The 15,896-nt window shown below is 40.5% G+C and overlaps 1 protein-coding gene across 14 annotated transcripts in view; it reads left to right on the forward strand.

The window, feature by feature from the left end:
• Positions 1–15,896, forward strand: part of LOC124711896 (longitudinals lacking protein, isoforms H/M/V-like) — a 474,926-nt gene that overhangs the window by 73,554 nt on the left and 385,476 nt on the right. For all 14 annotated transcript variants that reach the window (XR_007005545.1, XM_047242147.1, XM_047242204.1 and 11 more), the window contains one exon: positions 11,075–11,185. Coding sequence is in view for 13 of the 14 variants with exons in the window: in XM_047242147.1 (XP_047098103.1) it covers positions 11,075–11,185 (111 nt within the window). In the remaining variant the exon portion in view is untranslated. The remainder of the gene's footprint in view (positions 1–11,074; positions 11,186–15,896) is intronic.

Here is a 15,896-nt window from a genome sequence, read left to right on the forward strand (position 1 = left end):
TTCCTTATTTCTGTATTTAGAGTTTACAAATGGAGCTTCATATACTTTTAATGAGCAGTCTGTCAGTTCGAAAAGTGAAGTTGCATTTGGATTTACTACAGGTACTTAACTAAGCCGAACAGATAGGTTTCCTCGTGTATCATCATCTTCATTCATCATTGCAGTTATCTTCTGGACTCCTTCTTTCTTTTCTTCAGGGTTTACTGAGGACATAAGTGTCTGAAACACTAAATGCCAACCACAATGAATGTTGGATTGTTGACAAAACAATATATGCTAATGCCTCCCTCTGGTGTTTTAGGAGCTTCTCTTGATAAAGAATGTGGCAGTATTCTTCCACCCAAGAGAATTTCAATTTGATTGTAAACCAGCAGGTATTGCAAACATCATTATTATATCCCACAAGCTGTTGTAACATCGTCTTGTTGCCTGGAAGGCCGTGTATGGAAACCCATATGTGACAAATCCTATTTGCTATTATTGTTAACAACCGAGTGTTTTACAGGGCCAGTTTCTAATAATGGCTAATCAATTGGAAGCGTGCCTGTCCTTATAATTGCTCCTCTACTGATAATTTGGTTCACCTGGATTTCATCATCCGGACAGTCTTTGTTTGTCGTCAGCACCTCAGTGCTGTCTTTCTAGACCAACAGAAGGCTTATGATATGACATGGCATCACAAAATCCTTAGTACGTTACTTGAGTGGGCTGTCTGGGGTCCACTCCTGATTTTTGTCAAGAACTTCTTGTTGCACCGTGCATTCCAGGTTCAAGTGGGCGCTTCTTCACTCAGTAAGACCCCCCTCCCCCAATCTCCCAGAGATTGGGGTCCTGCAGAGCTGTGTACTGAGTGTCCTGCTCTGTCTGGTAGCCATCAGCAGTTGTGGCGTCTTCGGTAGCATTCTCCTTATATGCCAGTGATTTTTGGTTTTATTACTGCTCCTCTAGTATGGGTGTTGATGAGTGTCACCTACAGGCACCATACGAAAGGCACAGTCATGGGCTCTCACCTATGGTTTCGATTTTCAGCTGCCAAGATGTGTGTCATGCGCTTCTGTTGCCACTGTACTGCCCACCCACATCCAAAGCTTTACCTAGACATTCTGTTACTGCTTGTAATTGAGACATACCGCTTTTTGGGACTGGTCTTCAATTCCCAGCTGATGTGGCTTCCCCACATTTGCCAACTTAAGTGAAAGTGCTGGCAACACCTCAGTATACTTGGCTTCTTCAGTAACACTAGCTGGGGTGCAGATCACTCTACCCTTCTGCAGCTTTACAAAACCCTGATTCTGTCCCATTTTGATTATGGGATTCTTGCATATGGTTCAGTGTCACCCTCAGCATTGTAGATGCTGGGCACCATTCATCATTGTGGGGTCTGACTTGTGACAGGAACCTATCGAATTAACCCTGTGAATGTCCTACTAGTTGGGGCTGGAATCCCTCCATTGTCTACCAGGCACCAACAATAGTGCTGGATTATGCTATACATGTTCGTAGCTTCCCAGGAAACCCCAACTACCATGTCCTTTTTCCTGGAAGGGATCTCCACCTCCCATAACCCAGCAACCCAGAAGTGGGCTTATAATTGCTGCACACCCCTAGTGTGCCTGCTCTGAACTGCAGCTTCCTCTACTGTCACCTCTTGTCAGGGAAACATCACATCTGCCCCCTGGCTTATGCCCAGACCTCGGATTTGTCCCGAAGCCTCCTTTAGTACAAAAGATTCCGCTGACCCCATAGTTTTTCGCCACCTGTTCTTGGCTGCCCTTGAGACGTGTCTGGGTTTGGAAGTGGTATTCACGAATGGCTCAACAGCCAATGTCCATTAAACTAACCCTTAGTCATGTTTGTTCTTGCAAGGGCAAGAATATCCTAATCTGTAGTGATTCCCTTAGCAGCCTTCAGGATGTAGACTAATGCTTTGCTCCTCACCCACTGGTTACAGCTATCCAGGATCTAGTCTTTGACCTCCATCAATCTGGATGACCGGTCGTTTTCGTTTGGACCCTCGGTCATGTTGGGGTTTCAGGAAATGAACGAGCTGACGGGTTGGCCAAGCTGGCCACCAGGATACCAATTCTATCCCAGAACTAGACCTTCTGTTGTTAGCCTGCCTTGATCTTCCCAAACAAACCAAGGACAATTACGGAGAACACAGCTACGTGGCATTCTTCCCTGTGTGCTTTTCTCAGGGAAGCCACTAACTTCTGTCAACTCTGCATTGGCCACAGTTGGCTGACCCATAGTCACATTCTCTGACGTGAGAATTCCCCTCACTACTGTCATGGAGCCTGCCTGACGGTGGCCCACTTTCTCCTAGACTGTCCTAATCTGTCCTGGTATCCTAATCTTCTTGACACACTACCTGTGGTGCTAGCAGATGATGCCAAAGTGGCTGACCAGGTGTTACATTTTGCCCACGGAAGTGTTTTCTGTTCATTCATGTAAGGTAGGGTGTTTTGACTTCATTGGCCGCTTGAGGGGTTGGTGAAGCACCCATCTTGTGTTGGACCCCCACCCCACCCCCACCCCCACCCCACCCCCACCCCCACACCTTCGCAGCCCTCGTTTGGAGGCTCAGCCTGGCATTTACCCTTCACTCCTTTTTATTCTCTTTATTCTTTTTTTCATTTCTTGATTTTAATGTTTTTTTTGACTGGTCTTTTAATGTCTTGTCTGTGCTGTCTTTTTTTCTGGGCTTTTATCTCTGTTTCTTTTTAATTATGCTACTTACGCCTAGACTTTCCAGGATTTGCCTCTTGCCTCCTTCGTTTGATGACCACTTGTGGTTTCCCACTTATTGGATAAAGGGACTGATGACTTTGCAGTTTAGTCCCTTTCACTCCAAACCAACCAGACAACCTTTCCTGAAACCATAATCCTGATCCGTAGACATATGAAGTGTGTTTTTTTAAGTAAGTACCGTTTTGAAATTAAAAAAAGACGTGCTAAGATATCTCAAGAATTTTATTTTTACATGAAAGACTGTACATTAATCTACTTTTCTACATAATTTCCGTCAATATTGAGGCACTTGTCATAACATTGTACCAGTTTTTGAATACCCCCTTTATAGAAGTCTGCCGCCTGACTTGTTAACCACTGCATCACCACTGTTTTGACTTCATCATCATCATCTTGAAGACGCTGACCGCCCAGGTGTTTCTTCAAGTGCAGGAACAGATGGTAGTCACTGGGTGCAAGATCGGGGCTGTACGGAGGATGATCTAGAGTTTACCATCAAAAAAATGTGATGAGATCTTTGGTCTGACTCGCCACATGCAGACAGGCATTGTCTTGCAGCAAAACGATGCCCTTGCTCAACCCTCATGGACTGTTGCTTTGATTCTGGTGTGACGTAGGCCACCCATGTTTCATCGCCCATAACAGTTTAGCTTAAGAAATCATCACCGTCGTTGTGGTACCACTCAAGGAAAGTCAATGCACTGTCTAAATGTTTGGTTTTGTGCACATCCGTCAACATTTTCGGTACCCAATGTGCACACAATTTTCGCTAATTCAAGTGCTCGGTTACAATGCCATACAAAACACTACGAGAAACATTAGGAAAGTCATTCCGCAAGGAGGAAATTGTAAAGCATCTGTTTTCTCTCACCTTATTGTCCACTTCCTGCGCCAAACTTTCATTAATGACCGAAGGACGCCCACTCCGTTGTTCATCATGCACGTTTGTGCAGCCATCTTTAAATGCTCTCACCCACTTTCTTACCATTCCATCACTCATACTGTTTTCTCCGTAAACTGCACAGATCTCACTATGAATATTGATCGCTTTTAGGCCTTTAGCACTAAGAAATCTTATAACAACCCGTATTTCACAGTCGGCGGGACTCACAATTATCGGAGGCATCTTAAACACTCAGTACACAACGTAAAAAAGGAAGAATCATACTGTAATGGCGTCAGTGCGTAGATTAAGGTACAGGCTTTCATGTAAAAATAAAATATCTTAGAACGTCTTTTTTTAATTTCAAAATGGCACTTACTTAAGAAACACGCCTCGTATCTTTGATCTTTGAGCCAAAGGCTCTGAAAAGGATATTCTGATAAATGAGGGATTGATTTCAAGTTCTGTTGCACCATAAAGCATGTTGCTAATCTTGCTACTCCACTTCAAACAATGGAAAATCCAGTATGGAATGTAACAGTCTTTTTGTTGTGCCTATCTGTGACTCAGCATCTCAAATATATTGTGAGTAGCAACTATTGACTGTTACTACTTCACTTGTTATTAATCAAAGTTTTTTCATCCAACTGTTTGATCAAGTAAAGCAATGGTAGCCCATTAGCATGAAGAGCACAAACCAACCAGATGAGTTTACCATTCAGCATTGTTCTAACCCAGTGTATGACAGTTCCTTCCCAACCAGTGTTAAAATTCATTGAACCACCACCAATAACCTGAAAAACTTTTATCAATGCTGGTTTCTTTAAAAAATCCACAACATACTTAGGAATAACTTCAGCAGGTTACCTTTTCATTTTCCTTCTCTGGAGTAGAGTGTCAAAGGTACTTTCCACCTGGCTCACTGCAAACAGTGTAATGCTCTTCTTTCATAGTACTTGGAAACAGATGACTTAAAGTATCTGATTGTAACCAACTTTAGTGGAATCTTGGCGTCAATCAAAGAAGACACATTCAATCTTGCCTATCCCACACTGAGCATGACATTCTTCATCAAGTGATTTCATGACTTTTTGGGCTCTTTTTACTTTATTGTGATCAACCACAAGCTTCCTGTTTCCATCAGTAATTAATCCAGCATCCAAATGTGCATCTCTTCCTATGTCAGCTGTAGCGCATAGACTGACACCATACGTAATACTTTGCAATGCAACATTACACAGTTGTAATGTGTTATACTGAATTGTACTTCTTGTGCAGAATCATCATGTGATATCGGCATAGGATCTTCAGAATCTTCATCTTTAAAATCAGTTGTCTCTTCATCTTCTTCAGAGAAAATAATTTCTTTTGGTTGTAATGTTAACTCTTCCTTCCAATTCTGGATATATTCAGAAATTCTTCTTAATTCATCTTGTCTCTTCTGATTATTAATTCGTCTTCTGTGCTTATATAGATCCAGTAATCCAATTTGATGCTGACCAACAGACTCACCCTTCTCTCTTGGACATTTAATAGACATTAGTACTTTGACAGGGATCTTCATATCAGTAGAACAAGAACAGCAATAACAGGAGATGTGCACTTCTTGTTTACAGCCAGAACCACATGGACATGGGCCCCCAAATTCTGAACATAGCTTAATCCCGCACTTGCAATTGAGGATGTCAAAGAGATTGTCTAGCGTTTCTATGAAAGGCTCTTTTGATTCTAGTTTTCCTCTGTCAAGTGATATACCTATGACCTTTTCCCAGTTTTCTTCAGGTCTGTGACTGTTGAATTAAAAATGCCACTGCAAAACTACTGTTTGCTAGCCCCCATGTTTCAAGCACTTTTGGATACATATCAGTTGCAAAAGTGACTGCTGGGTAATTTCTGATATTCTCTCCACTCTGCTTTCTTAGCAGAAGCCCATATCTTAGAACAGAACACAGAACAGAACACAGAGTTGGGAGTTCAGAAGGCAGCATTTATCGATCAGTTCCACTGAAGGTAGTTGCCAGTCTTGTCTTCCGTTTACTAGCCATGGTTCCAAATTTTTGTATTTAGCAAGTGCAACAAACTATTTGTGCCTGGAAAAAGAAAGCCGAGAAAACGTCGCCATTTGTATGATATTAATAGAAACACAATCTGTTGCAAGTGAGTAGTACTACTTTAAAAGCTTTTATGAGTGGGATAAAAAAGTTTTCAGACTTTATAGTTGTCATGAGAGCAGAAGTACAGACAGAAATAATAATAATAATAATAATAATAATAATAAGACGCTTCTTGAAAGAAGACAGTTTTCAAGCAAAACACAACTTTTATGAGCCGTCTTTCTCATTTTTTGAAAAATGAAGTCAAAGTATTTAATATGCCCTGCTGCTACAAAAGAATTACAGAATCTGATAAATAACAGCAAATCTCAGTACAAGGTAATGGATTTTTATGCAAAAATAAGACAAAATGTAAAGACTGATTCTTTGGTAGGAAACTTATAATTTGTACTAGAAATCACATGGCTCATATGTTAGCACAATTTTCTCAAAAGAACAGTTTGTCCTTTACAGATTCATCCAGAAGGAAACTATTAGAAAATTGACTTAGCAAGGACCAGTTGAACTAAAAATGAAATTAAGTGAATCTTATCAAGTGGTATTTAATATATGTCTAGTATAATATTACACAAGAAAACATTTTTAACAGTACATATACAAATATTTAACACACAGAAAATCCATAATTATTAGTTAATTAAATTTGCAGTATTTACAAAGCAGAGAAGGGCATAGGCATATATCCAACAGCTGAGTACATTCAGTTGATGTCTTCGTTGCCATCAGGAACTCCTTCAGGTTGCCAGGAAATGATCATTTTGGGCATGCACATCTGATATGCTAAATAGTTTGTCATTCTGCATCAGTCAGAGCTGTATGATGTTGGTAATCCCCATTTGTACATTGAGTCGACACATTTTCCTTAATCTGTTGAGTGCAGACCAGATCATTTGATGCTCTTCAAAATCTGATGGCTTGGGCAAGATGCTTGGCATCTTAGCTGTTCTGGGGTATCATTGTTCTGCCATAATCCTGCCCATCAGCCTGTAACTGTTACTCCATTGTCCATGAAATATTTTGCGCATTGTAGAGGTGTATGACAAGTGAAGTCTGCTTTTATTGAGTGCATGACTGTCCTCAGATGCAGGGAGATAAAGATGACCAGATGGTTTACAGAGCAGATTCTCACCATAAAAATGGAGATGTTATATTACTGAGGATGTGCAGCCAGAAAGTTGCAGTATTTCTCGTTGTTCCTGTGACAATGCCCATAGTCTGGTTGAGCTACATGTTGATGATCCTGACTGCAGCACAATATTCTGCAACACGGCCACTGTAAGAGCATAAGCTCTTAATGTTGGAAATGATGTAGCAGAAGTTTTTAATGTTGGAGCTGATGTAGCCCTTATTGCACCACAAAGTTTCTTCAGGATGTTATTTCTTGTCTTCATCTTAGCAGCACTTGAAAACTGAGTGTCATGTAAGAGTGATCCCTACAAAACATGGACTTCTGTTACGCCTCAGCTGTTTTTCTTCAAAATATACCTTTATTTCCCTGTTGGCGAACTTATTGTTAAGGTAGAAACTGGTGACTTTGTTTTGGCAGCAGTTGCCTGTAACTTCCAGTTACAGAAGTATTAGCCAACAATTTGTAGATCTCCAATCAAGACAGACTCAATAATGACCAGGTCTCTGTGGCTTGCAGCAAGAGCCCAGTTGTGAACAATCCAAATTTCCTTGACGTAGCCGGCCGGTGTGGCCGAGCGGTTCTAGGTGCGTCAGTCTGGAACCGCGCGACCGCTACGATCGCAGGTTCGAATCCTGCCTCAGGCATGGATGTGTGTGATGTCCTTAGGTTAGTTAGGTTTAAGTAGTTGTAAGTTCTAGGGGACTGATGACCTCATATATTAAGTCCCATAGTGCTCAGAGCCATTTTTTTCCCTTGATGTTGCATGACTGCTGTCTACTATATTCAGGGAAAACTTAACAGGAACTAGCATTGATCTTTGTGAAAGGTCATTATTAAACTTCATTATATGACTCATTACTCACTAGGAATTGGAAGCTTCTGTTGCTTAACATAGTGTTGACGAGGTTTCCAGTTTTAAGACGCGATATGATTCGTAAAAGTTTGAACATTACCCCTCACCTTCACGCAGTACCATAAGCCACTGTCAGATCTATAAACACTGTTGAGCACTTTTGTTTGTTTTGAAATCCTGCTGCAATAAAAGTTTCCATCAAGAGAAGTTGCTCAGTGCAGCTGCAGTTCAGATGGAATCCTTCCTCTTCAGCAGGAAGGTTTTGGAAAATTTTGTGGCTGAATCCAGTATACATTATTCTTTCCAAATGTGTATATACTGTGCTAAGTAAAGCAGTGGTTCAGTCTTTCTGTTGTTTTTCATTTGGTTCACCTAGTTTTCAAACCATGGTGTATGTTACCAGTTTGGAGAATATCAGTAAAGAATTCCACTAGCCACTGTTGGACATAATTTCCACTGTGGATTAGAAATTCTGAGTGGATGCCATCAAAACCAGGCGCCTTGCCTGCTTCCATCTCTTTGAGAGCTGTTATTATTTCGTTGCTGCTGAATGGCCTGGAGTAATACCGTTCAGAATTACCGGCTAATTTGAGAGCCTTGACTTTAATTCTGTTTGCTTGAATCTGATTAGTTTTGGAGGTGGACACAATGTTATTTGCTACTTGCTTGATGATAACAGTCTCCTTTGTGCACGCTGATGGGTTACCACCTCCAAGCTTTCTCGGCAAGGACCAGGCTTTTCTAGTTGAGATGAGGAAGTCTAAGGCCTCTACTATTTCAGTCGCCTGCAAGTGGCAAGCTGCTTCGATGCTGTGCAAGAGTTCATCAGCTGTTTCACAGTCATTGTAGTCAGAAATCTTTTTGTATAGAGTTTTGCACTTTTTTGTCCACCGAGATACATATTTCTAACGGAAGTCTCTTGGTATACATTTCTTTGCTATGCAGAGCACAGCTCCAGTGAACCTCTTCTAGTTTGTGGTTACTGGTGGGATCCATCTCACACGTTAGTCCAGATTTTCAGGAATTGCGGGCCAGTTCGATCTAGGTCTGGGGAATGATCTTACAACAGATATTCCTGTAACTGAACAATGATTCCTATGTAAGTTGTCTGGGACTTTCCTTGATACTGGTAATGGCAGGCCTTTATTGTCAGAAGACACGAAACAAAAACATAAATCAGGGTTGTGATCTGTTTTGTAGGCACTGGATAGGATGTACACTGATCTTTAGCATCAAAAAGCAGATGGAGGTTGTGTCCTTCAGATCAGCCAAGCAGTGTGGCCCCAGTTTCATCATTAAATTTGTATTTCCATATAGTCCATGACTGCTGTCTAAACACCCCCCCCCCCCCCCCCCCCCAAGTACACCATAGGGTTGTCTTGAGTTTTTAGCACATGTGCATTCACAACAGTTACTTCCCTAATTCTGATGATGACTTCATTGTATTATTTATGGTACTGATAGAGACACTGCAGGCTTTATCTATATTGTTACAGATATACGTCACTACATCATAAACCTTGTTGTATGTAGCTCCAAGTAAATCAAGTCTAGGTATTTTACCTCTTGAAATAAGTCAACTCTTCAATTTCTACATGAGTTTCCTGGATGACTACCAAAACAATTTTGTTCGCATGTAGGATCTTATGTTGCATTTGGCATTTGGCTCTGTTAATGCCTTTGGTGGTCAGTTGGCACACTTTGACACTGGTATTGAATTTTATGCACAAGTGGCTCTTAAAAGAGCCATTGCTCTGCCTATTTGTATCAGCCTTGTGTGAGATGATATGATATGACGTATATCAGGAGATCATTAGGATTGTCTGGTGCCTGTATTGTTGTGACTCATTTGAAACCATTCAGGGGACATATACAGCTTAAGGCATGCTGTGGAGAGAACTAGAATAGCATGTAAAGGTTGTAAACTGATTTAATTTCAAGTGACCATAGACTAGTAATATGGAGAGTGAAAACAGATACAAACTTAGGAAGAAGCACACCTGTTATGAAGGGAGTCAGAAATATAGTGTTACAGTCCAAATAGTTACAATACTGGATTAATAAAAACTAGAGAAAAGTGAAGGTGATGGTTTTAATGCTTTGGCCACTCTATGTAGTCTCCCACCACTTGAGTACAACACACAGAATGTTCATACAATCAGAAAAGCCTTTCTTTGGGATGTTGTTCAACTTGCATGTCACATTGGCTTGAATGTCAGTTATGTAGTTATGTCATCAAAGCCTTTTGAATTTTTGTACATTTATTGCTTTTTTGCTAGGTTTGTGCTGATAACACCAGAACTTGTCATTTTTTCCAGAAAATAAATGTCCGTGTTTTCCATTTCAATCAAGTCACAGCTGAAATCCACTTGCGTGGTTTTTTTTTGTTTGATAAGTCAGGGCATGCAGGACAAACTTTGCACACATTTTTCTCTCCTTCAAAACATTCTGAAGAAGGTTCTGAACACTTAATTTAGAGATGTTGCTACATTGTGATTTGTAGCACAACAACAGTGTTGACACACTAAAGCCCCACATCTGCTGTTTAACACTGCTTACTCACAATTCACTGGCTGAGTGTGCAGTTGTTAGTTCAAGCCGCAACTGTAGTTGCTGCGCTGAAGTCGCTTATGTTGTAGGAAATAAATCAGTCACAGTTTCTTCCTGCTTGACACAATTACTTCAATTAAATAGGTAGGTGTAAAGTTGCAAAGTGACATGAAATGGAACGAGTATGTGAGATCAGTTGTAGGGAAGGTGAATGTTGGAATTCAGTTTATTAAAAGAATTCTAGAAAAAGTACAGCACATCTATAAAGGAGGCCATGTATAGAAAACTTGTGTGTGACCCATTCTTGAGTACAATTTGCATGTTTGAGACCCCCACGAGGTTGATTTAAAGGAAGATGTACTGCTAGATTTGTTGCCAGTAGGTTCAGTCAACACATGAATGTTACGTAAATGCTATGCGAACTTAAACTGGAATTCCTGGAGGGAAGAAAACATTCCTTTTTTATGAAACACTATTGAGAAAGTTAAGGGAACTGAGATTTGCAACAGACTGCAGAATCGTCCTACTGCCGCCAGCATATTTAATGTAAGGACTGCAAAGACGTAAGAGGAATCAGGGCTCATACAAAAAAGAATATGTAGTCATTATTTCCCTCGCTCCATTTGCATGTGGAACGGGAAAGGGAATGACGAGCAGTAATAATGAGGTACCTCTGCCATACACAATATGGTGAGTTGTGGAGTATGTATGTAGATGTAGACATACGTGCAGAAGTAGATTCATACCATAAATGTCAGTTTTCTGCTAGTTTTTGTATTTGGTGTTTGTTTCAGAATCGAGAGCCAGATAGAACACCTTGCACAACTCCTCAACCATCACCTCATCGGCAACCAGGATCTCACATTCGTGTATCAGATGTCAGATCTGAGGCACACTTATCAGAAGTGAGTGCAGCATATCACAAAAATCTATATTAAGATCATATATTTTATTTTTTGTGGGCTACAAATACAGGATGTATCTGTTAAATAAAGATTATGAGCAGTTCCAATCAAGGAACCAACACTTCATTCAGTTGCATAGTGCTTGTAGGATATGACATGGTCAGAACTTAGTTTTCATTTTGTGGTAATAAACAGACATATTTGTGGAAAGGAATTTCACAAAAGATATTAGTAACTGCGTGTGTCTATTTCCATGATCAGATTGTTATTGTGAAATGGCAGTGTCAGCAACACTAAACCCATTTGCCTCTCTAGTACGTTTAAGGAAGTGGCCTTTGAATGTAATGTGTCATAAGCTGTCTACTGGGATGGGATTTTATGTAGTAGGTGAATAAGATTAATGATTTCATTCCTAAGATTCATTTACTTGTTGCCACTCATATGCTTTTGTGGATTAAACTGTTCATTACATTCTCAAAATCTGGCATAGATTCTACTCCAAATTTTTGTTGCCTATTGCAATCTCCCTAATTCTTTCTAACACATTCTGCTGGTTGGAAGCTCAACAATGATTAATAACAGGAGTTTGCTCTCTGTTGTTAATTTCAACTAACTGCTCATAAACTTTTTATTTTAATCAAGTCCAGTTACCAGTCTACAAACTGTCAAGTTTAATAATAGTTTTTAAATAATTTAGCTGTAACTTCTTTAGTGTGATACTGCTTTTGGCCTTTCTTAGTGAATACAGGGTTTTCATAATGGTTCTTTGATGCTCAAATCCTGTGTAAAATCCCATTTAACCTTGACTGTAGGAAGTGTAAGCAACCATTTCTCCTAGTTTTGCTACTACAATACTGTGTGTCAAATCTTTGTGCTCATTGTTTTTGGACATAAATCACAAGTTTTCATCACTGCTCACACATTTTGGCTATGCCATTGAACATACAGTATTCGTGTAGCTTCTAAAACATTCCTTTGGTCCAAAGTGAGAATAGCTTATGTTATTTGATCAGTTCTTCCAATTCCTTCTTTGGGATACATGAACTCCTATGGTCTGACATGGGAATGACTCTTCAAATCCAGACATCCTGCTCTTTTAGGTACTGTGTAAAGATCTTTGTATCATCCCCCCCCCCCCCCCCCCCTCTTCTTTGTCTTTATCATCTTCGAGATTGGATCAACATCCTGCTTTGCCTTGATGTTTACCAATAAATTTTGTATTTGCTTTTCTTGAAACTGACCTGTAATTCCTTCAGAATGCGCTGCACTCTTCATGGTGTCCTGAGTGTACTAGTTCTTATATTACCTGCGATTACCAATATTCCATCTGATTTATTGTTTGTATTGTGTCAAGTTAACTTTTCACCCATTAAAATGGCTTTTGCCAATCGCCCACGTTCTACAAAGACATTTGAAATTTGTGTAAAAAACAACCTAGAGGTAGTTGGTACCATCTAATGTTCTTATCCTTGTTGGATCCAGCTGCCTCTCTACTTAATTAGGAAACCAAAAGTAATTCTAAATGTACCTGGATATAGGAGTGCTGTTTTCAGACTGTTATTTTATAAAATTTTATTTTAATATGCTCTAAAAGTGTTGGAGAGACTGGGAAATGCATCTTGATCCTAGGCTCGATGAAAGGAAAATCCTGATGCTCACTTCCACGACCTAGAGGGGGATGGACAACGTTTGTGAAAACAAATGGCTAACGAGCACAGGGACTGAAAGATTCCTGGGATAAGGAATCCTACTGACCAAGTGCCAACAGCCACGTTGATGGGTGGATGAGCCAGTAGAGACCTAGGTCTCCTGCTAGGTATTGAAAGGAGAAATCCTTCCTGCAGGCTGAAGAATTCTTCTCAAGTCAACAGCATGGGATGGGGAAGGCAAGGGGAAATCACTACATTAAAGATCTGCAGGATATCCCAAGAAACAACTGTTTAGTTTCGCTTGAATAATTAATATGAAGCATATTTTTGTTAAAGATTCTGGGATAGTCCTCCATTCGGATCTTCAGGAGGGGACTAAACCAAACAAGAGAGAAAGAATTTACAGTTCAAGTGTACATGCAGACATCAACTTGTGATGAAAAAGAGGAATGAGATAAAAAATGCTGTAAATAGAGTTGAAGGACAAGACGACCTTATCATTACTGGAAATTGGAATGCATCAGTTGGAGAAGGAAGAGGGATTGGGGAAAGAAATGAATGGGGAGATAGATTAGTAGAATACTAAGATGTGTAGAATACTGAGATGTAAAACATGGTTGAAGGAAGGAATCAAGAGTAGAGTTTAACATACTATCCACCGTGTGGTCGTTAGAGACAGAGCACAAGCTCAGATTATAAAAGAATAGTGAAGAAAAGTTGTGCCCATTTCAAAGGAACTGTCCCAGCATTTGCCTGTAGTGATTTAGGAAAATCATGGAAAACATAAATCTGGATTGCAGGACAGGAATTTGAACAAACATCCTCCCCAGCTGTGAGTCCAGCATGCTACTCACTGTGCAACCCCAACCAGTTTGTGGTTTCAACACCATCCATGGGGAAGGTATACATGGAAGGCTCTGGGAGATAGGAGGAGATACAAGATACCAGATAAACTTCATTCTAGTTGGATGTAGGTTCCAGAATCAAGAAAGAAACTGTAAAAGCTACCCAGGTCCAGACATCAATAGTGAGTATAACATAGTGATAGGTGCATGTGATCTGAAACTTAAAAAAACTGAAGGAAAAAACTTTGAGGAATGGGATCTGAATAAACTAAAGAATGATATGATTAGTTTGGTGTACAAGGAACAAACAAACATGGCTACAGTTACGAAAAACATCGGACATGTTGAAGGATGATGGGAATCCTTGAAAAGTATTATCTGAACAGCAAATCAGCAAATAAAGTTGTTGGAAGACAGAGGGCAAAGCATAAAAAAGAATTGATCACTGAAGCATAATAACAAAAATAAATTTAAGATGTAATCTGTAACAAGACAACTCAGGAAAAACAAAGTCTATATATAGTGTTGAAGAGTAAAATAAATCAAGAGTCAAAAGGACTGAACAATAGTTCTTGGAGGAACAGTGCAACGAGCTGAATGAAATGATCAATGTATGGAAGCTGGAATGTGCCTATAAAGCAGTTAAAACAGTCCTTTGAGAATAGACAAGTAAAATGAAGTGGAGTAAAAAATGAAGTTGGAATAGTATTATTTGAGTAGAAAGGTGGGAACAGTACCTGGAAAAGCTGTGTGCAGCAAATATTGAAGATCTGCTACTGGAGAACAAAGGAAGTCAATTTGGAAGACAAGAAACATTGCAATTTGGTAGCTAAAACCTGGGAAGCCACAGAAGTTGATAATATACCAACAGAACCCATCAAGAATGCTTTAGAATGGCTATATGAAGAATTGCTCCATCTCGTACAAGTTATATATGAAACCAGAAAGCTCCCAACAGACCGAAAAAAATGTGTTACCATTCCAGTACCAAAGAAAGCATCTGCAGATACGAGGGTTGCCCAGTAAATAATGCCGTATATTTTTTTTCTCCGAAATAAAAAATATTAGAAATGTGACACTTTAGGTGCGAGTTATTTGAAGTTTCCCGCGTGTGTACGCAAAGTTTCAGTTTCCTCCGACAGAGAGCGGTGGTGTAGGAATGTTCTAAAATGGCGTCTGCAGGTGACATCCGTCATAAACAGCGTGCAGTGATTGAATTTCTCGTAGCAGAGGAAGAAACCGTGGGCAATATTCATAAACGCTTGTGCAAAGTCTACGGAACATCTGCAGTCGATAGGAGTACTGTTGGTCGCTGGGCACAGAGGGTGAAAGCATCAGAGGGCGGTGCTGCGGAGCTCCGAGATTTGCCGCGGTCAGGAAGGCCTCCCACGGCTGTCACGCCTGACATGTTGCAGCGGGCTGATGTTCTCATTCGACGGGATCGACGCATTACGACTCGACAATTGGCACTGGAGTTGTCAGTAAGCAAAGGAAGTGTGGATGTGATTATCAATCAGCTTGGATACTCAAAAGTGTGTGCAAGATGGGTTCCTCGGTGTCTTACTGTCGATCACAAATCCCAAAGAAAAGACATTTCTTTCGATTTGTTGCGACGCTTTCACGTTGACGGGGAGGCCTTTTTGTCACGGATTGTGACAGGTGATGAAACTTGGGTGCATCATTTTGAGCCCAAAACAAAAAGACAATCGATGGAATGGCGTCATGCTTATTCTCCACAGAAGAAAAAATTCAAAACAGTTCCTTCAGCCGGAAAAGTCATGATGACTGTGTTTTGGGATTGCGAGGGCGTAATTCTCATTGATGTGATGCCAAAAGGCAGTACCATTAATTCAGAGGCTTATGTCAAAACATTAGACAAACTTAAGCAGCGCTTCCGGCGCCTTGGGCGTCATGTTAACCCACAGGATGTTTTGATTCAGCATGATAACGCTCGTCCTCACACAAGTTTGAGGACTTGTGAACACATCGTGAAACTGGGTTAGATAGTGTTACCCCATCCACCCTACAGCCCCGATTTGGCTCCTTCAGACTTTCACTTGTTTGGGCCAATGAAGAATTTCATTCGTGGAAGACGTTTTGCCGATGACGAAGAAGTGATTCACGAAGTGACAACCTGGCTCCGTAGGCAGAGTACAGATTTTTACCGGCAGGGAATACACGCTCTTGTGTCTCGCTGGAAAAAGGCCGTCGAACTTG

This window comes from Schistocerca piceifrons, chromosome 1, assembly GCF_021461385.2.
Source record: "Schistocerca piceifrons isolate TAMUIC-IGC-003096 chromosome 1, iqSchPice1.1, whole genome shotgun sequence".
Taxonomy (NCBI): Eukaryota; Metazoa; Arthropoda; class Insecta; order Orthoptera; family Acrididae; genus Schistocerca; species Schistocerca piceifrons.